Source organism: Lycorma delicatula, chromosome 4 (genome assembly GCF_047948215.1).
Source record: "Lycorma delicatula isolate Av1 chromosome 4, ASM4794821v1, whole genome shotgun sequence".
Lineage (NCBI taxonomy): Eukaryota > Metazoa > Arthropoda > Insecta > Hemiptera > Fulgoridae > Lycorma > Lycorma delicatula.
Window position 1 is genome coordinate 98,576,273 of NC_134458.1, and position 26,864 is coordinate 98,603,136.

General features: G+C 30.4%; 1 protein-coding gene across 8 annotated transcripts in view; it reads left to right on the forward strand.

The window, feature by feature from the left end:
- Pi3K21B (phosphatidylinositol 3-kinase regulatory subunit alpha) overlaps window positions 1-26,864 on the forward strand; it is a 300,183-nt gene that overhangs the window by 217,277 nt on the left and 56,042 nt on the right. For all 8 annotated transcript variants that reach the window (XM_075363761.1, XM_075363759.1, XM_075363758.1 and 5 more), the window contains 2 exons: window positions 19,772-19,906; window positions 25,010-25,232. In XM_075363761.1, the coding sequence (XP_075219876.1) occupies window positions 19,772-19,906; window positions 25,010-25,232 (358 nt within the window). The remainder of the gene's footprint in view (window positions 1-19,771; window positions 19,907-25,009; window positions 25,233-26,864) is intronic.

Below are 26,864 nucleotides of genomic sequence, written 5' to 3' on the forward strand. Positions count from 1 at the left end.
TTTTTAAGAACTTTATTTTTTTATTATGCAATAATTGTAAAATGAGACGGGTTTCTTAAGGTAATAAATATTTTATTTTCGTTTATGGATATTTATTTATTTTTTTTTTTTATATTACTGAGAGAATTATAACAAAATACGTTAGATGGTCGTTAAAAATTGTATTCAAATAGTAGTACGGTTTACATAATGTAGGCTCACTTGAATTTTATTCTACAGCATGCGTTTTCTTTTTTATTATCACTAATATAGTTCAGTTGTTATCAGTTAAACGTTATAACCTTCTTTATTCTCTAAAGATGATGTGTATTTTTAAAACAACAGTTTCTTACGTTTGAGGCGATTATTTTTAATTTTATTCAAGTTAAAAAGTAATTTAAAAGTTAGAATATATATATAATTATTTGGACAAAATATACGTTCTGATTATCTTTTATTTCTCCTATTTATTTGTTCGTTCACTCTATATTCATTTTATTTGCAAAGGTAAAAATTTTTAAAAGAAATAGTAGCATAGCTTTACGAAAAAATTCGGTGTAAATCATGAAAATAGATTTATTTTTTTATTAGGTGGATTACTCGGCGTTTGGAAAGAGAACCTGCGTTGAATTAGATCTACAAAGTTGTTTCGATTTTCATTTATTGTAATTGTTTCTTAAAACTTTTTGCTAAAATGTATTTATTGAGAATAAAATAATTTTATTTTGGTCTGCTGAAATTTGTCGCTAAAATGCATCTTGTACGATTTAATAAATCTTTTTTAAATCGCCGATCGTTAAATATTTTAAGAAATATTTCATCCGAAGATGGTTTGAAATTCTTAGCTATTAAATTTCTGGAGTGATGTATCTCCAGAATGAAATTGAAACCTCTGTTAATTTTTAAATAATAAATGCAGTTTTTATGATCTTTAATTCTTTTTTAGGTCAAGCGTATTGTGAGCGAGTAAAGTATTTTCATAAAGGAAGGTACGGAGGAGTAACAAAATAATTATATTAACTTTAGATATTTTAACGTTAAAAAAACTAAGATTTCAATCTACAAGTGTTAAATTATAAAGTTCATCGTGCAAATTATGTTATTAGAAAACAGACAAAAAATAAATATAATTGGCTAATTTAGATTTTTATTAAATACTAAGATATGAATACGGAACGGCCGGAAAGTCCCTTTACACTGTAATAAATCCAGATTAATCGAGCTCTGCTGCTGCTGCTGCTGGAAAAGGTGAGGTACATCCGGTGTGTTTACTAGTGGTGGGACAACCTTAATCGTAGTCGAGTGTGGAACGATTGCGGATACAAGTGAATTCATTGTCAAAGAACGTTTGGTAGATTGTGTGGGGGTCCACGAACGTCCGTACTCCGGTAAAACATTGTAGAACATTATGAACGACTTCTTTGTGCGTTTTGGGAAATCGTCACCATCATATCAAACGTTACTGACGTGGGAGAAGAAGGAACGGGAAGTGTTCTTGGTGCGCCAAGCAGCAGGAGACCGAGCACTCGAGCTGAAACGTGTGCTGCTGTGGAGGCATCGATTTAACGATTACCAATGAAATCAACGCGCAAACGTTCTGCAGAGTTAGGCGTTCCAAGAACGACGATGCGAGACCGTATGCTTCAGGACTTGAAAGTTAGATGTTTTCGTCCGGCAACAGTTTATGGCTCGAGTGACAACGACCTTGATCGACGTGTTAATGCATGTCAGTTATTGCTTGAACGCTTTCCGAGAGCAAACGATAAAAAGAACTTCATGTTCTCAGACGAATGTGGGATTAATGAAAGCTGTCGTAACCGAAATGTTTTTTCTAGGCGAAAGACAATCCTCGATTTTTTTAGGAAATTGAACACCATCCGCCTCATATTATGATTTGTTTGGGCTGGGATGACAGCTGCAAATCTTATTTTTTCGACGGCGCAATTAATCAACACAGTTATCTGAGAACGATCGACAAGAGGTCGCTTCCAGAATTAACAGCAAAAGGGGCCGCTTATTTCATTACGTTTCAACAAGACTGTGCTCCAGCGGCTTTTGCTTTGAATTTCCGCAGACGCCTCGATGAAATTTTTTCCGAATTGCTGGATCGGACCCAGGTCAGAATCTTTACCGGCTCTGTCGCCTTGGCCAGCAAAAAGCTCTGATCTCACCGCACCTGACAATGCATTCTGGGGTTTTGTAAAAGAAGACATCTGAAAACGCAGATACTTCAATGACAAGCAGCTCCGAGACTCTGTTTGATCAGCATTTGAAACGATCACCCCTGGTATGCTGTTGCGGATGAACTACCTGGCATGGAAGCTCATACAGTTGTGCTTTGAACACGGTGGAACGCACGCCAGTCGTTTTAGATTCCTAAAAGGTAAGCCGCACGTATCCTAATAATTTCATAACTAGCGTAAGGGACTTCCTGCCGGCCCCGTGGAAATGTTACGTATGTAAATTTTATAAACTAGACTATTAGATTGAATCGTGAATATAATTCTAAACTGTAATTAAAAGAAATTTTATAAGTAATGCGTGCGAGAGCGTTAATACAATGTAAACAATTTTTAAGATGTGCTAACAGTGGTCAATAGTTCATTTTAAACAGATAGGACACATTGTGTTATCAGTGTTATCTCTCTTAACGTGCTCTGTTATTCATTATCTGTTGCTTTTTTATACTTATTTCTGTCTGATTTTATTATATATTATTTTTTAATTTATATCAAAGTTAGTAATTTGTATTATTGTTATTATAAACCGAAAATCTTTCCCCGTATATACGTACTACGTTTTGAAATTTCATAATTAATTAATTATTGTTCCTGTGATTAATTTAACTTTGACTTGGCGTTCGGGAATACGTTAGTAAAAAAGTAAATTATCTTTTACCGGTGCTGGTAAAAAGCTGTTTCAGGATCAATTATAAAGTAATAACATAAGAGACCGGAATAGGTTATGGAAATGAAAATACAGTAAACAAATTCTATTAATATTGACCGGTAAACTGTTCTTTGTTGATAGGAAAGAGAACAATTGAGCGATTAAAAGGTTTCATCCTAATAGAAAGCTAGGAAGAAAAAAAATAATAGAAGAGAGAAAAAAAATAATGAACTAGTCACGAGGAGAACGAATCCTCAAACAAAATTATGGGAAGATGTTGCCTGTAAAAGTTGTATTTTCTTTAATTTTTTTGTCCTTTTCTTTCTGAAATCAGTTCTGGTTCGTGAGAATAAGAGTGAACCTTTCCCAAAGTAACATCGGATTCTACATTAAAAATTTCAAAATATATATTTTTTTTGTTTTAGTAAATTTCATCTGAGTTAGTCATATGTTTCTTAAATATACAAATTTTAATATAGGTAAGATATTTATTCTACCTCTGAAAGGTGATCGCCCAAGTAACCGTAAAATTGGTTTAGCTATAAAAATCGAGATAGTCTGTTAATTTTCTTTTTCTTTAAATTTTGTGAATGATAAGACCGATGTTCATATATACCTTCGGTATTATATTTTAGCTCGGTGTACGCGCATGCGTATTTATGATCGATGCGTATAGTGAACGTTTGTCAGTAATCTGATATTTTATTCTAAAATATTTCATAAACTAGGTGGGTTTTAAAAAGGGTGAAGGGTTTTTATAGTTGCATGTAATATTTGAGGTGTTCGTTTGTTTTATTTTTCTTTTTCATTACTTAAACGAAAGGATGAAAATATATAATGATCGATGATGAGTAGCGTCACGGAAGTGTCTTCTTAAAAATAAAGAAAGGACTAATTTTACTTGCTGAACAGGATGTTTTAGGATATTAAAAAACAAATAATTAATCGTTGTTTGATAATAAATATTTGGCGTTGAACATACGTCGAGAACTCTTTTGTGTTATTTATAAATGTGGTATCAGCAAATTTCATTACTTAATTAATAGTTATTTTTGAGTCGATTTTATGAGACGTTTTTAATAACAGCATACATAATTTTTTTTTTTTTTTTTAATACTGATTGCGAATAAACAGTGTCGGGAAATTTTGTTAAATTCTATTTTCGGTGTTTATTTTCATATCGTACTGAAATAATTTTGAAGTCCTGTCGAAATAATTTTATACGAATTTCTCCATTACTTTTTTTATATAAATTATCGAACTTTTTTTTATATATATATATATCCACAGCCGTTGAAAAATCAATATTATTCAAATTTTAAACGTAACACCGTATAATTTAATTTTACAGTTTTGTTAACATGAATTTATCGGATATCTTAAAATTTTTTATGTGATTTCGTGTTAGAATATTTAAAGAAAAAATTTACCCAAATTTTAGCCCCTTTTAGAACACAGAATAAATTTATACGTCTAAAAATACAGATTTAATTAATTTAACAAAAAAAGTATTTAGCCTTATGTCCAGGTTCTCTAACATTTTCTTTTCGAATACGATCCTTATTTATAAAAGGAAATAATTAAATGTAGCACATTTAAAATATTTGGCGGCATTTAAAATTATTTATAAAAGAATTATACATTTTTAGTTCACTATAGAGGGAGAAAAAACAAATTTCTTCCGTTTTTGTCCCGATTTCAGTCAGTTTCATCAGTTGAGCTTTCTAGAAAATCCGAGAATTGTTTTTTCTTTTGCAGGCTGCGCCCGATACGGAAGTAAGGATTAAGATCTCGCTTTACCCAATGATAGCTTCTTATTTTCAAGTTAGTCATTTTTTTATAGCCAAAAAATCGGGTGTAGTCCAAACGTTGGTCCGTAGGCGTAGAAACAAAGAAAACCATATAAATACTAAACTATAAATTACTTAAAACTTTCCCTTATATTCTTTGGGCGAATCATGCGGGCATTCGTCTGAAGTTCACAGAATTAGCTCGTAGATGAAAGGTTCAAGGATTAACGAAGAGGAAAAGGATGAAAAGCGGGAAAGGAACGATCTGCTCGCAGATATCAGATCGTGCCTTTCTGTGAACTAATGACGAACCTTGGTCGTAGATTTGAAGTGGTTTAAAGCCTTCTCCGAGCCTTGGCTGCTGAATTCGCCTACAATCCTCTGGAGATGATTCAAAAGATTCTTTTTCTAGAATGAAAACAGCACATTATTAATCCGATGATAAAGAAATGTTAGAGAACAGTGTAAATAATGAAGGTTTTCTTCATGGAAAAGAAAGATTTCTGTGGCTTGATGGATATGATTAAAAAAAATGTGTATTCCAAACCCTGATGAATATTGGTATCTAATTTTAATATAATTACTGGTAGTACCTAAACCGCTACTGAAATTAGCCATTATTTTCAATTTTGGACATATTGGTCCGTGTAGTGAGCTATAAGGATTTAAGTAACCATTGTAAATTTCTAAAAATTTCCGCATGTCGGCGTAACCCAGTTATGTTTTGCCATCATATTTGTTTTTTTTTTTTTTTTTTTACATATTGGCTGGATTGTAGACTATATTCTAAACCCTAGTCAGATTTTAAAAAGAACGGTTTGGTAGGTTATATATCAACGCACCCGTTGTTAATTAATGTGTCGGTAGTAGGTAGCGCACAGGGTAAAAAAACTTTAAGGAATATTAATATTAGAATACAAGAAATGGACAATTCAGGATGTAAGAGAGATATATTGAAACACCAATACGGAATAATAAAGATAAACTTCGCAACACTTATCGATTTCAGGCCGTGCATTTATTACGTCAGCGTGAAGGTGAAACGATTTAAAATATTCATACCTAATATTTTTTTGTAGTAATTTAGTGATTATCCAACTTTTGTGGATAAAAATCGAATCAAAATAAATCATTTATAGCAAATTTAAAATTTAAAAAAAATTGCTAAAATTTACCAGGAACGTCAAAATAATTAAAACTAGAAAAAAATGTATTCATTTGATTCGATATTTATCTATAAAAATGGATAACTTATTCGGATTGTACCGGGAATGTATTGGGTTGGCAGGAAAGTAATTTCGGTTTTATATTGGCAAATAAAACTAAACGTTTTTGTACAAAGAATGAACAATTGAATATTTTCCATTTTGTACGATAATCTTTTGCCATCTTTTTGGCAACTTCATGATTCCGCGTTCATAGAAATTAACAGAAAAAGTGAACTGAGCGCGATTTCAGGTCATCATCATTAGCGAAAGTTTTACCATTCAAAAGATTTTGTACACTTCAAAATAAATAGTAATCTGATGGTAAGATTAAGGCTATATGGGGAATGAGGCGTCATTTCCTGACCAAGCTCCAATTATTTTCCACAAGTTACCAAACATGTCTGAGGCGTTGCCTCGTCTTAGTGGAACACGATTCCTTTGCGTTTGGCAATTCTGGCCGTTTTTTTCAATCGCTTCTTCCAATTTCATTAGTTGTTTAAAATAAACATCTGAATCGATCGTTTGGTTTCTTGGATGCAGCTTAGAATACACAACACCTTTGTAACCCCAACAAATTGACAGTACGATCTTTTTTTGATACAATTCAACTTTCGATATGGCTTATACAGGTTCATCACGCTTGGGCCGTGATCGTTTACGATCGTCATTGTAGACGATCCATTTTTTATCACCAGTAATGATTATTTTCAAAAAAAAAGGTCAACTTCATCGCGTTTGAGATGCATATCGCAAATATTAATTCGTTGTATTAAGTGAATCTCTTTCAATACATGCGGAACCCAAATATCGTGCTTCTTAACGAGTTCAAGACATTTGATTTGATTTTTAGTTGTGTGCGATACATTGGACCTCTCTCCAGTCTCTCAAACAATTATATGACGATCCGATTCAATTATGGCTTTGATTTGATCATCGACTTCAGTAGATCGACCAGAACGCGGTTATCTTTGAGTGAAAATCTCCAGAACGGAATTTTTTAACCGATTCTGACACGTGCGTTCTATTAGGCGATCAACACAGTAAACTTCACTTGTCTCTTCGTGAGTCTAAGCAGCTTTCTCGCCTTTACGGAGATGAAAAAGTAAAATATGTCGAAAAGATTCGTTTTTGCACTCGTTAAAATCGACCATAAACTAACAGGTGCGTACAAAATTACGCGTAATTTGCATCTAAGTATGCTAGAAGTGACAGCTATCAAATGCCAAAACACTCATAAAGCTATCTGTTTGTGAAAACTGAAATTATTTTCTTACCATCCTCAATACAACACTGAAAAAAAAATCAAATTTGTTTTATTTTTTATAATTGTGGCGAATAAATTTATATTGTAAAAGATAAAAAATTATTTAACATTTATGAATAAATAGGACTTCTTATGGAGATTAATGTTTATTTACCAATTAATTTAACATTTGTAAGCATTTTCGACGTGTATCCGTTTTTATTTTGCCATAAACACTATAGTTGTACTATTTCGTTTCAGTTATGTAATGAATTTATAATATTTTTGATAACCCTTATTAAATGGAAAAATAAAATTTTATTATAAGCAGCTAAAGATTTTATTTATTTATCGAATGAATACTTTATTCGTTGTTGATATCACCGATTCAAAAATTGAAATATCTTTGTAACACTTATGTTACAGTAATTAATAAACGATCGAGAAAATCTTAAAATAATTCAAACTCTGTAAAAAAAAATTCTTCTTTGTTCTTTACTTTTTAACTAAATACTAAGTAAGAACTGGGGTTGAAGAAGGAGGGACTTATACGAATAAAATGTGATGGAATCTTTAAAGGAGAAAAAGACAGGTTACAAATTTATGTTTAAATAATTTATGAAATGTGGAAAAATCGTACTTTAATATTGTTGAATTATAACGCATAGCAAGTATAGTTGCTTCCTTTAAATTTGAACGTGGAGATTTATTTTTTTTCTATTAGCGAGTACCTAAGATAAGCTCTGAATATTGTTCGTATACCATTAGATTTGCTTACACCCTTATATATATTTATATTAGAAGTGATGAGAATTTTTTTTATTATCGTCATTAACTTGTTAAATACTGTAACTGCTGAAATCTTATGTTGAGTTGTATAATTTCATTTTAATGAAAATAAGTTTTACGATCTTCAATTAAAATTGTGCACCGTTTAATAATTTATGAAATATATTTTTGTAAGCCGTTAAACTTCGAACACTGTTTTGCCGATTGATAATGGTTTGCTAATTATTTTGCCTCGTATATCTTTATTTACAGTATAATTTTAGACTATTCAGATTAAGGTTCTATAAACAAATCTTAGTTCTGTTATATGCGAGACGCTCGCATCCATACACACAGATGTCCCGAAGGACTATTCTGTAACTACGATTGTACGGAGTTTTTTTTTTTTTTTTCACTGTATTGTATCGGTCAATCGTTATGGAACAGTTGGTAGTTCCTTTTTCCTATCGAGAATATGTGTATATATTGTTTCACAACTAAAAGGATGTATTAATTTGTTGCTTAGAAATACCCTACCTGTCTACGTATATGCTTCATATAAAACGTGAGATGCATCAGTCACAGTAAAATACTCAGAGAATACTATTAATTATTTATCCGATACCTGTAGTGAACAGCGTTAAGGTGTAACTCTTGTAGGACTTCTTATCACATGCGCTTCGATGGGCTTTGTATGTCGATATGAAACTGTATAACGGTTTCCCATCCCTTTCTTCAGAAAGCGACAGGAAATCGATTCACTTCTAACTTGAAGTATTCGTGGAAGAAAGAGGATTTGTCCACTTTAAAGATAAATAAAGTTAATAATTTATTAAATTAATTTAAATTTTACTTGCTAATAAGTATTTTAATAGCTCAAACGTTTGTATATACCATAATTTGAATCAAAATGGAATTTAGTAAACTCAAAGTTAATTTAAGTACCGAACAGATTCCTTTTATTCCGGGTTAAATCGTAACAAAATCGAAAATTGTTTTGTTTAATTTGAAATAAGAATTATAATTATAAAATCGATAAAAACTAATTATAAAAAGTAAATTAAATAATAAAAAACTTTCAAAATTTCATTAACATGGGTTTTCTTGTGTTTACTGAAACCTGAGTAAAATATTTTAACGTTCATTTTAAAGTCACTACCCGCCTGATGACTCGTTAACTTAATCTTTTTCCCGACTTTACCATACGGCTATATATTTTCGTCCTTACTTTTAAAAAATTGCCCTTTAAAAAACTAGAAAGCAAATAAAATAAATAGACATGCCCTCACTAATCAACTGGCACTGAATTAAACAAGTAAATCTTACTTATAATCAGTATAACTTGTCATCAGTCGACAAGTTGTAACATGCTTTCAAGACAAAAATGAGTAGAATTTTTGTAATAATAACCGTAAGAAGAAAGCAAATACAGAATAAGATGTAGGTTACGATTAACTAACCAGAGAACGCGGTCGAGAACAAGAGGACACGTCCGTTTTATATTTGGAAACAAATACTGGCATGGCTATACAGTTATCCCACGAAGAAACTTTCAGGACATATTCTACTGGTGAAAATAATGAAAAACGTTCATATAAACATAAGTCTGGAAACACTTTGTTTTCGAGTTAAAGCTACCGAAAGATTTTGCCTGGATTTCAGCTCTTTTAATAAAAAGACGCCCTACTGTAATTTTTGGGGCCAAAATTAAGGCGTAAAGTTGATGAGTTCTTACGTAATTTGAGCCGAGAAGTAGGATAAAACAGTTCCCAGAACTGTAACTCCAGTCGAGTTTAAGGTATCCGACGTAAAACACAAAATTCAGTGTCGAAAAACAAGTTTTTTTAGGTTTATAGTACAATAACTTTGTTAAATGACTAATAAATGCGAAATATGTATTAACAAAACTTGTAGAGAATTTAATTCTGAGTAAATTAATGTTAATACAGATAAAAAAAAGTAAATAGGAACTTTTAAAAAATTGGTTTATCTATTGAAACAAAACAGACGAAAAATAGACAGAAAATCGTATTATTTTTTTGTGTACCTAATAAATATCCTTTTTAAAAACAAAAACGCTAATTACTGAAAATAATTTTAAAAGAAATACAAAATTTATGAAACAATATTTTAGTTGTGTATATTCAATAATTTACACAGGTAAAACGAAATAATTACGTAAATAACTAAACTGAAATGTCTGTTACTTTAAAAATATTTAAAAAAATGTAATTATATAGGTTGGCAATACTAACAGCTGGTCAACAATGAAAATTGTGTACTTCGTTTGAATTTGTTGTCATAAATTACCATATAGATAAAGGAAGTGTAGCGTTATCATATCGTAGTGTAAAAATGCCGTTTCAATTTTCTAACAAGGAATATGCCGACATAATTTTTATGGATTTTCTAACGAGGAATATGCCGACATAATTTTTATGGATTTTGTAACGGAAATTCTGAAGCTGTTAGACGTAAATATCAGGAGAGGTTTCCTGAAAAGCAGATTCCAAATACGAAAATTTTTTCTTAGGTGTATCAGCATTTACGAACGAAAGGGTAACTTTCAACTTGTTAGTTTTTTGTTGAAGTAAGTCATCTTGTTAATAATGAACATCATGTGATTCAGCGTGGCCCAGGCACTATTTCATGTCGCAGTGGTTTGTCAAAAACAAAGTGTGGCGCATCCTACGGAAAGAAAATCATTATTCATTACGCCTGCAGAGGGTTTAAAATTTGCGGCCAACAGATTACTCCCATCGCTTAAACTTTTGTCATCGGTTTGCTAGACAACGCTGATAAGGTAAATCTAATTTTATTTATTGACGAAGCCACTTTTACGAGAAGCGGGGTTTCAATTCTAAAAATTGCCATTTATGGAGCGAAGACAATTCTCATGGTACTGTGGAAACTAATTTCCAACATAAAACTCACATTAATGTTTTGTGTGTCATTATTTATGACAAAATTCTGGGACCGTTTGTTTTTAATGAAAACCTTACGGGAGATGCATGCGTTCATTTCTTGAAAAATAGTTTGCCGGCTCTTTCGGAGAATATACCTCTACAAATTTGTAGAGTGCAAATGATTTTCCAGCACGATGATGCAACGTCACATTTTTCTTTAGTAGCTAGAAATCACTTGAATGCTAATTTCTTAAACTGGATTGGGCGTGGTGGACCAATCTATTGGCCACCACGATCAAGTGAGTTAACGCCACTAGATTACTTCATGTGGGGCCATATGAAAACGATACTATACCAAAAAAAAATTTAATACTAAAGAAGAGTTACTCATTAAAATACGAAATGCTATTGAATTTATACGAAACAATCCTGAAATGATAGGGAAAGCCATCTGAAATCTCCGTCGGGCAGAGTGCTGTGTACATTATGAACGATGAAATTTCGAACACTGTAACTGACTTGTGTTATTCTGTTACCATTTACTATTTTATATGCTTTATTTTTTTGGTTTTGCTGTATTAAGAGTAATGTTTATTAGGTACAGAAAAAATTATACTATTTTCTGTCTATTTTTCGTCCGTTTTGTTATAATAAAAAACCGATTTTTAAGTTTTTATGAACTTTTTGTTGGCTGTACTTACATTAATTTTCTCAGAATTAATTTCTGTACAAATTTTGTTACTAAGTCTTCCGCATTTAACCAGTCATTTACTTAGTCATTTAACAAAGTTATTGTACTACCAACCTAAAAAAACTTGTTTTTCGACACTGAATTTTGTGTTTTACGTCGGATATTTTAAAAACTATTGGAGTTACAATATCCTATTTCTCGACTGAAATTACATAAGAAACCTCCAACTTTACTCCTTAATTTGGGTCCCAAAAATCACACTAGGTCTTCTTTTTATTAGAAGAGCTGAAATCCGGACAAAATCTTTCGCTAGCCGTAACGCGAAAACAAAGCGTTTCCAGACCTTTGTTTATATGAACGTTTTTCATTATTTTCACCAGTAGAACACGTCCTGAAAGTTTCTACGCTTTTTTTCTATATATATGTATAAGATATATACCCAAAAAAAACAATCGGTGGACTGGACAAGTCACCTCATCTCCAGTATACGATTTCTTTAAATGCGGTCTTAACGTAGACAGAGCTCGTTTATTCCCAGTTTAATTGTGGGCTCATTTAAAAATTCTTTGATAATCTATAAATATTAATTGGATTTCGGTAAAAATCGACCGATTCCTTTTTTTCCTCTACCGTTCACTCTACTGCGAGGCAGACTTCAGAATGTTTTTAATTTTAAGATCGCTTGCAGTATTATCATGACGGTTGATAACCGCTATCGCACGCACAAAATCCTTTTCGTTACATTTCATGTTTAATTCAAAAGCCGTAGTATACGCGTAAATAGTTTTGGCTAATCATTGGTTTTACCGGCGAAGTTGATTAGATGATTTTTTCAAAGCACTCTTTTTCTTATCTGTTCGGTATTCAGTAGCAACAAGTTCTGAAGATATTCGCTACGGAGCATTCTATTTTTTTTTTTTTTCACGTACATAATAGTTAATGGAATCCGTTACCTTTGCGTTAACTCCTTTTTATTAAGTTTTTTTTTTTTATGTTCTAGCCATCATTACGTTGATTTGTATAGGATTTTCTTTTTCATACGGTAAAATAAGCTTAGTTTTCTAAAGTTTAATCCAAGTATAATTTTAAAAATTACTTATCTGTTAAAATCGGTCTATTTTTTAAAACACATTTATTAAAAATATTTCAGTTTACATTTCCAAATATTTAAATAAAGAATCGAACTAAATATTAAACAAAAATTTTATTCAGTTAATCGAATCAATTTCAGATCACAGTTTTTATTTAAATGCTCGAAAACGACGGTATGATCATATTAGTTAGTCGAATATGAGCAAAAGCTCGTTAAATTTTGTGAGATTAAAAAGTTTTTAATTTTATTATTTTAATTAAGGAAAGACAGTTTAAGATCGCAAAAGTAATCGTTGTGATCTGAAGTAGATAAAACTGGAATCATTTAAGAATGTTTGCCTTTGAAAATTCATCTTATTTTTATTGTGTATTATATCATTTTAATTCCTCACCCGAAGCATTTTTTGAATTAATTATATGCTTTTTTTAAAAGTATTTTTTTCCATGTTTTTGGTTGTTTCTTTTTCAGTATATTTTTTTGTATGTTTGTTTAATCTATTAGAAAACATTATCGTATCTAGCTTGTATTTTTTAATTAAATTTTCTATAAATACACTCTAAAATAAAAACTGCGCTTAGTTATCCCTCTATTAAATCTCTAAAGTAAAGTAATCGTTAAAATCACGATAAAGAAGTACGTTGATGTATCGTGGAGCGCGTTTGTCGGGGTACCTTACGATCAGCGTCGTCAAAGATTAAGCTCATATATTGTGCATATCGTATGCTCTACCTCCATATGCATTTGTTTTGTAAGCCCTTAAACTAGAAATTAATAATAAATATTAGCCGTTTCGAAATATTGTTAATTTTACCAGCAGTTTTTTTATGTAGTACATTAAAGCGGTTTTATTTTGTAAAATTACATTTGAAGATCAGGCGTATAGCAGAACCGTTCTAGCAAGGCGCTTTTCCCCCTACTTACTGTTCGTCCACAACGAGAATAGAGTTTTAAAAAATGCAGTAGCGGCGAGCTCTATCGTTTGTGTAAGAGAGACAGACGTTACGTACGTGTGTGTGTGTGAGAGAGACAGACGTTACATACGTGTGTGTGTGTGAGAGAGACAGTATCAATCACGAAGGGGCCTGCTACCTCCGCATGCCTCATACCGCAACCCTATTCTCGTGCTGGCTAAACAGTACAGCCAAACATCACTCCCCTTCGCAAGCGCCTTGCTATAACTGCTCGGCTATACGTACATAAAATTACAAAAACTATTAACTATTTTGTTTTTAAACGTTTAACGCGGTGAATCATTTTTATTGCTCTAAATGTAATTTTGTAATATTTTATTATTCAGTTTCTTTTCGTTTTGTGTATTTACAAGTATGAATCCCCTTTCTCATAACTCGTAAGTAACCAATTATAATTATCGTGCTGCTATCGATGCCGTAATAATTTAAAATCGTTGATGAAGACAGTATCTCTATAATATATTTAAAGTAAAAGTATTTACGAAAAATATATATTATGAAGGTCGGCTAAATTCGCAAAACATTTTTGTGAATGTTTCTCGATGTTTACTTTTTCTTGAAATTTAGCTATCGTAACTAACAAATCGATCAATCTGTAAAAGATAGGAAAAATTACGTATCGAGATCCGATACGATTATGAAGTTGTATGCAGACTCTTTAACATTCACGGCGTAAATCCATTTTTTCGTACTTTAATTTTTCAGGAGAATTATAGCTCTAAAACTACGCTGCAAGAAGGAAAGTATGGTAATCGGTTAAAAATGGGCTGTGGGGTCTTTTTTGTATTCCTCGATTTTTCGTCACCAATGGACACCAAAAACAAAACAAAAACGGCGGGTAATGTTTGTACGTGTGTTGGCGTGTTTGAAGCTTAATATCTTTTGGCTGGGTAAACCGAAATCGATAAAATTTTGTACAGAGACCTCGTGTATCGGGGGGATTCGTTGGTAAAAATTTTGGGGTCAATTTTCTCAAAATGTTTCAAACACTACCTCACTTTATATTTTTTTTTTTTTTTTTTTTTTTTGTTTAAATCACTATGATGTTTATATCCCCTCTGCGAGTCCGCAGTTAAGCATTACTTCAGAGGATGAGATGAATGAGATTTGTAGCGTGTGTGAAAATGCCATGCCTGGCCGGGATTCGAACCCGGTCAGGCACTTTATATTAAGTTCAGTACAAGCGCACCTTATCTTACCATTTTTAAAAAAATATTGCCCCAAAATTCCCCCTTTCCAAAAATCGAAAAAGTTATCTTTTTATTTCTTGGATATTTTTAAACGATTTTTTTTTCCTACACGCATTAGTAGTGCAAGTGACGAAAAAAATACTTTGGGGGTAATGTGGGGGTTGGGGGACTGATCATAGTTTAAAAATATCTATTTTTTAAAACTTTTTGGTTTATTTTCATGTATCATTATTTTTCCGCTGTATAAGAATAAATAACCAATCTATTACAACTTTCCGTCAGCTTTTTTTCTTATCCGGTTCATTTTCATGTCGACTGTACTATAATGTATTTGAATCGTTGTTGTAAGGAAACATTTTGGAAATTTCACTTAAACGGTCGAAATTCGGCGGTATTATGCACTATTGATTAGTGTGGTACATACTATCAACTACTATCGTTATTAAAATTTTAATTTAATAAATATCCTCCTATATCCACAATTCACGAGAACATCAGATTTTTAGATTCACCATTTTTTCAGTCTCGTAATGTAAAAAAATACGTTTAGTTGGCGTTTTCAACATGGAATATATCAATTTTGTTGGATTGTTTATCGTTATAATATTTTTCCTTTTCCACTTGCTTTAAACAAGTTCTAAGTATGTTTTATTTCTTAAACATGCAATTAAAGTTCTTTAACATATTTTCCATGTTTTTTTTTTATAACCTTGTACTAATTTTTTTGTTATTTGAAAAATCAGGGATAGACTTGTGCGGAAATGCAATATTTATTTTTCCCTTCTTCTTATACGTAATCTAAATTAAATTTTATTCGTCCTAAGTTACGATATACAATTTTAAAACAAAGATCAATTTCTTTGAAAAATTTCAAGTAGGAATTTTTCAGACATTTTTAGAAAATTGTATTTTTGCCTTATTACTCGTTAATAATTATATATATCTCCCATTTTTGACACATTGTTCTCCCTGTTTGACATATCTCCCTGTTTGACACATTGTGTCAAACAAGGGACATTGTCCCCTGTTTGACACAATGTGACGAACATTCTTCTCATATGTAGTATTTAGTTAATATTTGTATCGGATACATAAATAATTTAATAAGTAGACATAAATGTTTTAGTATGGTTTGTTTGACAGATTTAACAATTTTTTTTTGCGAACAGTTACTTTTTGTTTCGAATTCTAAGCTGTTTTTGAAATTTATGTTTACATTTTCATTGCTATGAAAAAGTTTTGAAGGCCTAGACAAAAAAATAGTCTGATGGAGTGAGTTTTGGGTTAAAAAGATGAATGTAACAAAACCTCTCGGTCAAATCTTTCAACGCATCAAATGTTGATTGTACTGTCAGGAAGAGAATGCAATCCTTTTCCCTATTTATTTATTTATTTTTTTAAGTATATCTATCACGTACTCGTTATTGTCACTATTTTGGCCTTCAAAAAGATCATAAAAAATCAGCCGTTAGCATACCAAAAGATCATTGACATATTTTAACAGGGTGACTGAATCTTTTATTTTTCACCAACTAAAGAATTGTGATGTTCCATTCCAAATTTTACTATTTGGATTCCAGCTTATAATGATAAATCCAGATTAATCACGAGTCACTATTCTTTTAAAATCTTGTCTATTTTAATCAAAACAGTTTCTTTTAAAGTCGGTTTTTCATCTTATTTGCCTGCAACCAGTTTTAAACCTGTGTTACGTGTTTTTACAGTCATTCAGTTTTTTATGAATAATTAAACGTGTTGTATTAGTGCTTGTGTAAAACATTTCTGTAGTTCTTTTTACTATAACTCACCTGGAGTTTAAACCTCAATTGGTCGTAAGTTACAGTGGTAATATTATAAAAAAAGTTAATTTAAAATAAAGCAGAATATAAGAATGATTCCATTTCATGAAAACACTCACTTATGCACCGCTGAACTGACACACCAAATATTAATAGTTCTCTTTTGAACTGTTTGATCTGCTCATGAATAATTTCACAGCCTATTTAGTACAGGTTGAGCATTTAGAAGTAAATGTCAGATAGTTTTACACCCTCTAAAACCAGAACTATTACAATAGAATCTTGTTTTTCAAACGTGAACATATATGGAAGTAGCCATGAATCAGCTGTTTTGAATTGATAACAAACAGCTTATCATTTAGGTATAGTATTACATGTTATTTACTTTAAGGGGTTTTGTCAATTCTTGTCTCTACTTATTGAATAATCCTTGTGCTATGTATTTAGAACTTGCTCTTTGTTCAAGAGTGTAGATAAATATTTAGCTCCTTTTTTATATAAATACAACTCATTTCTGTTTAAATTATGAAGTCGCTATTAAAATATTTACTTCCACCTGATTAGCTAACAAAAAATACCAAGTAAAGTAATACAGTATATTTTAAAATACTAAAATAATCTCATCTATTTAATTATCTTCCAGTGAAGAATTATCTCTAATTGTATATTATTTCACGTTTGTATATATTATTTTCTGTTTATCATGATGCATATTAAGTATACAATTTTTTTAGTGAAGGTGGTTTTCTATTTAAATCAAAATCAAAAAAATATTTGTATTATGTCAGAAATCATATTATTCGGAATGTTCATTTTAATTTTTAATCCATTAAGAATAGTTTATTTTGTACTCTACTTTTAAACAGTTTTAAAAATTAATAAACTGAATTTGATAAGAAAAACTGTTGATTGACATGAAAAGAAAATTTAGATAATTTTACTGTTATACGTGATAACATGTGGCAGATTTTTGTGCTTATATGATTATTATTTTACTTATAAACATTATGAATAGCATTTTCTCTGATAGATTAGAAAATTTATGAAATTTTATTTTATAAGAATATATTTAACAGTTCTTTTGAAATTCAGCACTCAATGAAACTTAAAATTTAAATTTTCTAAAATATGTTTATATCAGTGATTTTTAAGTAAAATTGAAAAATATATACACAAAATTTAATTGATACATGCTTATTTGTATCAGATGATTTTCAAACATAGTCGGCACATGTTGCAACAGAACATGATCTTTAAGACCTGTGTTACTATAAAATTATTATGTATTTAACATTTTCCTGACTGAATATAATTCTATTAATAAATAGCAGCATTATTTGTCTTTGCACAGTTTAATGGTACACTAGTCTGTCCTAGTCTATGTATGTGACATTTCTCAAAGAATATTTAGACAACATCAGTTCAGAACACGGTTTTGGAATAAGTTTTATAATTTACAGGAAAGTAACTCCACGATCAAAATTCTAAGTAATTTATGTACTCAGGATTGTAGATTTTGTGATTTCTTCCATATCATATATAACTGAAGTAGAATTAAACAGATTAACTTACAAAGAGAGAAGGAATTTCCCATCTGACATTAAAAAAAAAACTACACAAAATTTTACAAATTTTTAGGGTTTAATTTACATCTTAATATCTCTATTAATAAAAGCATTCTAGGCTGGTAAATGTCAGAAATATTTCTTTTTCTGTGAAGAGAGAGTCAGAACCTCCTTCCTGTGTAATAAATATTTTATGTTAGTATGATGTGTGCTTGAATTAATGTAAAGGTAGGCTCAAACTGTAAGTTTCTTTAAATTAAGTTTAACTGTTCTCTTATGATATGCAGACTAGTGTATAAATATTTGGGTGATTGACTAATTCCTTTTATATTGCATAAAACATAAATGGTGAGGGGGAGGATTATAATTATATCTGTACCATATGGTTATTATTTATTGATTGAAAATTAATTTACAGTTATTTCTCGATATGATCTTCCTTCAAAAGTAAACAGTTCTACTTTTTTTTATCAAACTCCTTATTCCAGAAGTGAAAATTTCTTTGTCATGACAGACTTAGTTCTCCACCAGAATGTTTATCGTGTTCGTTATTTTAGAAATAATTCCCTTTAAAAGTTTCTACCAGTGAGTGGAAGAAATTCTAATTACATAATGTTTAAATTGAGTGTGCCAGAACGTATTATGGATTTGCATTAATATTTGGTGTGTCAGTTCAGTGATGTATAAGTGATATTTTTCATGAAATGGAGTTATTCTTATATCCTGTTTTATTTTAGCACTTTCAAAAAGATGTAGCTTAACCTTGGACAGTTGTGGATTTGACTACCTTAGCTGTTTACTATTTCTTTAGTCTCAAGAAAATTAACACCTTCCATATTGCAAAGTGCAACCTAGAGTACTGTAAACTTAGATGGGACTCCTTAATATTGGGGAAAAATCATCTTCAAAATGTTCAATTTTTAAGGATATCCTAACTTCACATCTGACTTAACTGAGCTACTCTATGTTAGGGCATTCATTATTAAATAACCAACATCAAAACTTATTGAACTGCTGCTCCATCCACATATCTCCTATTCCTTTCTACTCAATAGTGCCAGCAGTTACTCTGTCAAAGTTAGTGTTTGACGATTCACTGTAGTACTGGAAGGTGGGAACGGATGGGAAAGTGGTACAATGAACAATACTTGAAAGAGTTTGTGGTCAAGCAGAGCTCGGTGGGAGAAAAATACTAGAGAAATAGGTAAGATTCCCCTCCACCCTGTAACACAAATGTTGGTTCTTTAATGTCAGTTACTTGTATAGATCTATTGATGAAACTTTGTTTGGTAATAAAAATCGAATGATAACATATTCAAAACTGAGCACATGAACTGTAAAGGTTTAGATGGTATTAATAATTTACCCAGAACAATAACATTTTTTTGGAACCAGTTAGTAAAATTTAAGTGCCTGCTTAAAAATTGAGATTTTCTTTATATCTTTTTAGCAGACCAGATTTTATCTAGTTAATAAATATCATACATTTATTCTGTGGCCAGATAGGTTTTTTGACAATAATCGCTTGGTGCTGATAAATGACACCATTGCTAGAAGCAATATTACTTAATGAAGGCTCAACTCAGGCAGGTGCCTGAATATATAAGATTATAGTTAGCTAAAAAAAACACTAAAAAGTTGGTTGCTTGATCCCAATAACGGCTTATTTTCTGTTGCAGCCAATCACAGAATGGACTTCTGCAAATGTTGTGGAATGGATGGCAACATTAAATTTATACCGTTACGCAGATGTGTTCAAGTCAAAAGATATAAAAGGGACTGATTTGTTACATTTAGATCGAGACAAACTAATGGTAAGTTGTAAGATTTTGTAGGTTTTTTTCATTTTCAGAATAATATTGATATATTGTTATGTAGTTAGACATATTATTTATGTATTTAGTTTTATAAAAAAATATATATCACTTTAGGTTAAACTAATGAACTAAATCTGAAAATGTTCTAAGGACCGAGTGAGCAGTAGATAATACTGGTTTGTCAAAATAACAGTGAACTAATATTGCGTCAAGCACATATGGGATACACTATTAATGTTTGCTGAATATTGAAATACTTATGAATAATGACTTTACTTACTCGTGTGTAGGTGTGCTATTCCATGGATAAGAAAAAGGAATTACCCCATTTGGTTGGATGGATCAGAACAACAATGATAAAACTTTGATTAGAGCAGCATCACAAAATATCCAGTTTATTATTAAACAATAAATTTGTGAAATAACATTAAAGCAACTATGTAAAGATAAATAAAATAGATCACAAAAAGTAACAATTTAGTAGTTAATAGAAAAGTAATTATACACATTAAACCAAGATCCAGGAAATTTAGGTTTTTTAATTTCAGTCTAACTTTATGTTATTATTAGAGATTTGATAATGAAATTCCCAAATTTTCTTCTTAAAAGGACTTGTAAAAAATTTTCGGCAGTAGTTGATGAACTTGAATTTAGTTCACTTAAACAATAATTTTGATTATAACACTTTTAATTTTGGGTCACAAGTACTTTTGTACCAGATTTGTGATACAAATAATAATTTTTCCTGCATCAATAATTACTATTACTTTATGTAAAATTGGTTGTGCTTGATTATTGGTTAACCATGGTCATACTTGAATCTTATTTGTCACTACAATTCATATATGTACCGTTTGTGAAAGTTATTTTGTTCCTCTATGGAAAGGAATGTGATCAGCACAGTTGGTGTCAATGGATGGGAAATAGTTAGGGTTTAAATTGTAATTAAAGATGCAGGGTGCTGAGGAACACCAAGTTTAATAGTAACATATTCTATCTCCAGTTCATATTACAGGGATACTATCGGCAAGTAGTCCAGTCGTTGTTAGTTAACTTATTTTATGACACAGTTGTGGTGCATGCTCTGTTGTTCTTCATACATTCACACCACTAATCACCTATCAAATATTTTTTGCCACAAAATCAGTTTATAAATTAGAAACATGTGTTGGATTTTGTAAAGCCCAACAAAAATGAGTCTGAGCCAACAAAAATAAAGTGAGACATTTCTCATGATTTCTTATTTTTATTTTGACTTATTATATGTGATTTAACAGATTTGTGAAAAATATACAAGTAGTATTAATTACTTAGCATTTTAACTAAAGAAATTTATTTAGGATGTAAAGTTGTCCAAAATTATTATTTACAGCTGTTTATTTATATACATGGAATTGATGTAAACAGTTTCGATGTTAAGTTAGGTTAGTAAAACTATTCGTACCATAGTTGACAGACTATGGTATATAACTAAATTATAAATAAACAATTTAATATTGTAAGCTATATTAATATTATTTGTGTTGTTTAATAATATTGAGATATACTGCGCTTAGTTTTTTCAGTGAACTCAAAGATATGACCCACCAGTAATCTAGTTGAACATTTGTTTACATCAATTCTAAATATTAATGGAGTGGACTTTAATTTATTTGTTATGTGTACAACATAAACTATCTTAGTCCTGCTTGATTAAAAAAAGAATCCCTAGATGGTTAATATTAGTTCTGCTTATGGATAGAGATAATAATCTCATGATTATTTTGTAACTGTATTACTGTAAACATGTCTTCTGTCAAGATTACAGAATTTCACTGCAACTGTCAAATTTATGGTTACTGTATTTGTCATAAAGATCGTTACTTATTCTGTTCAAATTGTAACAGCAACATGGTAATTGTTTTTCTGAAATCGATGGAGTATTTGATTTTGTTAGAGTTTATCGAGTAAGGAAAGAAACTAGCCATCTTCTTGAAACTAATAGGAATTGCAGTCGAGGTACTCGGACTATCAATTTATTTGTTAAATATGAATGAGAAAAGGAGCTGGTCATTATGCTATCATTCATGGCAAATTGTACCTATCACTTCATTGTTATCTCGACTAAACAATTGATTTAATATGTGCATGGACAGTTACGATAATGTCTCAGTTTTAAGAAGTTCTTTATTTTCTCAAAACACTTGTAAAATATTACTCCTACTACAACCTAGATGTATTAATTAATATAGTGTAACTGTTAAAACATATGAGAAACTTAAGGAAATCATATCATTCAGTGTCTCCTATAAACTATCCTTTTTTTTTCTTTATAGTTTATTACATTTTCTTACATATTACTATTTTTTAATATCTTATATCTTTATATTTCAATTGTATGTAAAATTTTTATTAATGTCGCGCTGAAAAAATGTTTGGTAGTTTGCAATTAATGTTTAATGAAGTTATATGGATACAAAAAAAAATTATTGTTAACAAAAATGATATTAGTTTTTTATTATCTACCATAATAAAACTTGTGGTATGAAGATTACAGTAGTAATTAATTAATTTAATTAAGTTTTAGATGATGCAATAAAAGATAACAATGAAAGCAGTAAAATTTTAAATTGACAATATTGATTTCAGCAATGATATTATTAGTTTGCAGTGAATGTAATTATATTTTAATTAGCATTATAAAAATATAAATATCATTTAAAAATATTTTTCTTAAAACAAAATTGCATTAAAAAACTGAAGACGATCTTAGCAGTGAATAAAGTATTTTTAGTGCTATAAAGTTCATCTCTTTCTGTTTTCCTTGGGTACTATGTGTGATTTTTCTTTGTATCTGATCTTTAAAGATCTTGAGAGTTATATAATTCATGGTTATCATCATCGTAATTTATCATTCCATTTTATAGGTTTTTTTTTTTAAATCTTATACTTCATAAACATATTTCATAGTTGTGTACAAAGAAGTTGATTAATAGATCCAAGATTAACTAGGTGCTTGTATTTCTGTTGTGCTTTTGAATTCGTTCTTTGAAATTTTCACTTCAAACATGTAAGCATTATTAAAAAAGAAAACTGTACAAACAAAACTTTTTATAAACTATTTACAGGGTGCATGTATGCTAGTGAACAATAAGTAAAAAGCACTTTCTTTTATAGTTATGTATTTATTTCCTTATGATGAGATTGATGAAATCAGTGGTAGTCATATCATTTATGTTTAGGAGTAATAAAAAATTGACTATTTGATTATTGATATATAATGTTTATTTATTTATTTAATTTTATTCATACTGTACATCAATTTACATTGGTTTAAACCTGTATGCATAGAAGAAGACAAATAGTGTCATATAATTTTCTTTTAATCGGTCAGTTGAATAATTTGATGAGATTCTCTATTCCTTTCTGTTTTGTGCAAATCGTTTAACCTCACTTATTTACATCCTACACCATCAACTACGTTTTATAAATCTTTGTCTTCCTTTATAGTTTTTACCTACTTTGTATTTCTCTTTTACCAAATTAAATAAAGCTTGTTCCTTAATATATAATTCGACCTAGTCTGTTTAAAAAGCCTTCTATTTAAAAAAAATTGATTGACCTATACAATTTCAACACCCTCCTGTAACACTACATTTCCAAACCTATTATCCTTTTCTTTCTGTTTTTCTTATGTTCTTGTTTTGCTAACATGAAGTATTGCATTTCACGTGAAATATATATTCAAGAATTCCTTTCTAATTCATAGTTCTATATTTGATGCCAGCAGACTTCTCTTGTTTGAAAGTTATCCTCAGTTATACCAGCACACTTTTTATATCCACCATATTTTATCTATCCTTTGTAATTTTGCTACCTAAATAACAAAATTATACTGCTTATCTGCAGTTTTATGGTTCCTCCAACATAATATTTAATTCCTCATATCCTCTCTTCTTTCTTATTTTATCACCATTATTTTAATTTTATTTACTTTCACACTAAATTTTTCTTCTTGCAGTAAGTAATTTGCACCATTCAGTATTTCTTCTAATAAAAAAAAAGAAAGGTTTCCATATAAAAAGTAAATAAAACATGTCTATGTTGCTGCATAATACAATGTATGCATATAATTATGTATGTCATCATATATTTATATATCTCTATTGTGCTTTATACCCAGCTTAAAATTTTGATAGTATCTATTTCCTTTGTGATTATGTATTTACTCTTTTCTGGCCTCTCTTTTTTTGCACTTTTTACTGGTTGTTCTAGCATTGTTTTGATCATTCCTTTCCCCTCTCATGATAAGTTACAGCTAATTAAAATTTTCACAATATTTTATATTTCACTAGGATTATCATAATTGATTTGAGTGTTATTTTCTAGCCTTTGTAGCATGGTCACTCTAACATTCGTATTATTGACACATTTTGGAGTACCTCCATTCTTAAAACTACTTTTAGCACTGTTCCTGAGTTGGGTCGTTAAATAAATAGCGATGTTAAGCTCTTCCCACTCTCCATCCCTACTGTCATGACCCTTCTACTTTGACCCTCCCGCTTTAACGATTCTATAATTTCTTGAAACTAATCCTTGTGATTCTTTATTTTAAGAATTTTAGATTTTTAAATATTACATGTGATTGAGTATTTACTCACATTTGTTCGTTATTCTCTTTCTGAGTATATATACTCAAAAATAGTATGTGTTCATAATACTTTTTCTGAGTATTACTAGTGTAAGAAGCAATATTAGAAGAAATAATGTGCAATTAAAATGGTAAAATTTTATTAATTCTAAAATACACAGAGATAAACAGCAGAAGATATCAGGCTATTGAGTCTACATGTTTAGCCAACACGCTGTTGGCTGTAATAGCAATACGTCATTCTAAAGTCTGAACTTAATACATATATTGTCAGGTTGTCATAAATATGTATTCTTGCAGTTACATGTTTCTGCTTCCTATGGTAACGTTGAGGTGAAGGTGAAGTTGAAATATAATTTATAAGTAGTTATAATATTATAATTAACGTGGTTTATTCAGTTATGCAGAGATTTTTTTTGTAAATTAGTCAATTAGTTACCACATTATAATTTAATTCATTTTTTTTACAGAATATGGGGATCAAAGATGAGTTTCATCAGAAAGCAATTCTGGTTTGTGTCGATGAATTATGTCGAAGAGGTAATGATTCACAGAATGAAAATATTGGTATCGACAATAATGCTCCTGCCTCAGAACATCGCCTTGAAAAACATAGTTTTACTAATCTTGAAAGGTGTGATAAATGTAACAAGTACATGCGTGGCTTGTTGCACCAGGGCTTTATTTGTCAAGGTAATCTCTTTTTATATTATTTATTACTTACTAAATACTAAGCTTTATATGATCAATCACTCAATCACAATTTATGTGATTGAATAATTGTGTAAAAGTAGATACTAATTTTTACTGTGTAAAATGTTCAGTACTTTTACATACTCTTTGTTTTTGGCCAAGATGACCCCCAATGAAAATAAGTTAAAACTATAAAAACTTTTGAGATGAGAGAACAAACTTTTTAAAACCAGTTTTATAAATAAAATATTTTTTTAATGACTTTCTTCAAAATATTTGCAGTTGCTCTTGAGATCATCTTCAGTGATGAATGCTGCTCTTTTCACTGTGGCATCATTTATCATAATTTCTGGAAAGTTTTTTTATCAAGTAGTCAGACACATATTTAGTAGAATTTGATACAAAAGTGTGCTAGATTTGAATTAAAGTATCTGTTCATTGAGTCTTATTATTGTCTATTAATATATTTCATAATGTTTTAAGGTGTCTTTTTCTATGCATATCTATCAACATTGACAATAGCCTCGATTGATATTTTACATATACACAAAAAAAGACTGACCACGCTTTAACGTGCTTAGAACATTCTAAAATGCAATAACGCATATCCTGACCCTGAAGGGGAAGACACCCACCTCGTTATGGATCCAGTTGCCACACCACCCCCTCTGTACATAGCCCTTATGGACTTTACTGGAGGTCATCTTTAAGGCCTCAAGACATATTTTATCTTGTCTTTAAGTCAGAATGCCAACATGTGACATTCCCATCAGTGTACTACTCTTAAACAGATCCTACAGACATTATACAAGTCTTAAACAAGACCATCCAATTGAGGTGAAAGCTACCTACTGACGGCAGAATGAGTCCAATGCACAGCGCCAAGCCCAAACAGACAAACGCTAAACCTAATACCAAAACAGAGAAGCAAACATAAATTGAAAACAACAGAACATATTATGAAATAAAACAAATATAAAAACTAAAAATATGAACAACAGCAGAACACTAAAGAAAACACAATAAAAATGTAACTTACTTAATGTAACCAAAACCTGTACAACAAACAGAACATTAAAGAAAACGTTGTAAAAGAAAAGAACATTAAAGAGAACAACAGAAATAACAAATAAATACCTAAGACCTACAAAAGATACAAATAAAGTAAAACCTACAAGACTAAATTAAAACAAACAAGACAACTCACAACTAAAATTCTAAACAATCTATTTATCAATTTTACTAATTAATAATTCCCGCACTCGCTTGTACATGGGACAGTCACTTGACTTACTATTGTGTCCAGCCGGCTTTCTAAACTTGAAACAATTTCCACAAGTTGGTGAGCCACCCTCCTTCTTAACAGGACTACTATCAAAATGATGCCTTTCCATAGAACAGTGCAAACAAATCTTCTTCTCCTTACTAAATTTTGCTACATGCCCAAGTCTAAGGCTTTTAAAACATTGAATAACCCTAATGTGGTATTTCACCCTACATGAATGATAATCTATAAAGAGATGACCCTTTTCCATAATTATGTTTCACATCTTTTTATTGCATTCAATGATATAGTGAACCACTTTGCTATCCCTTCTACCAGCCTGAGCAACAACTTTAAACTTAGACTGT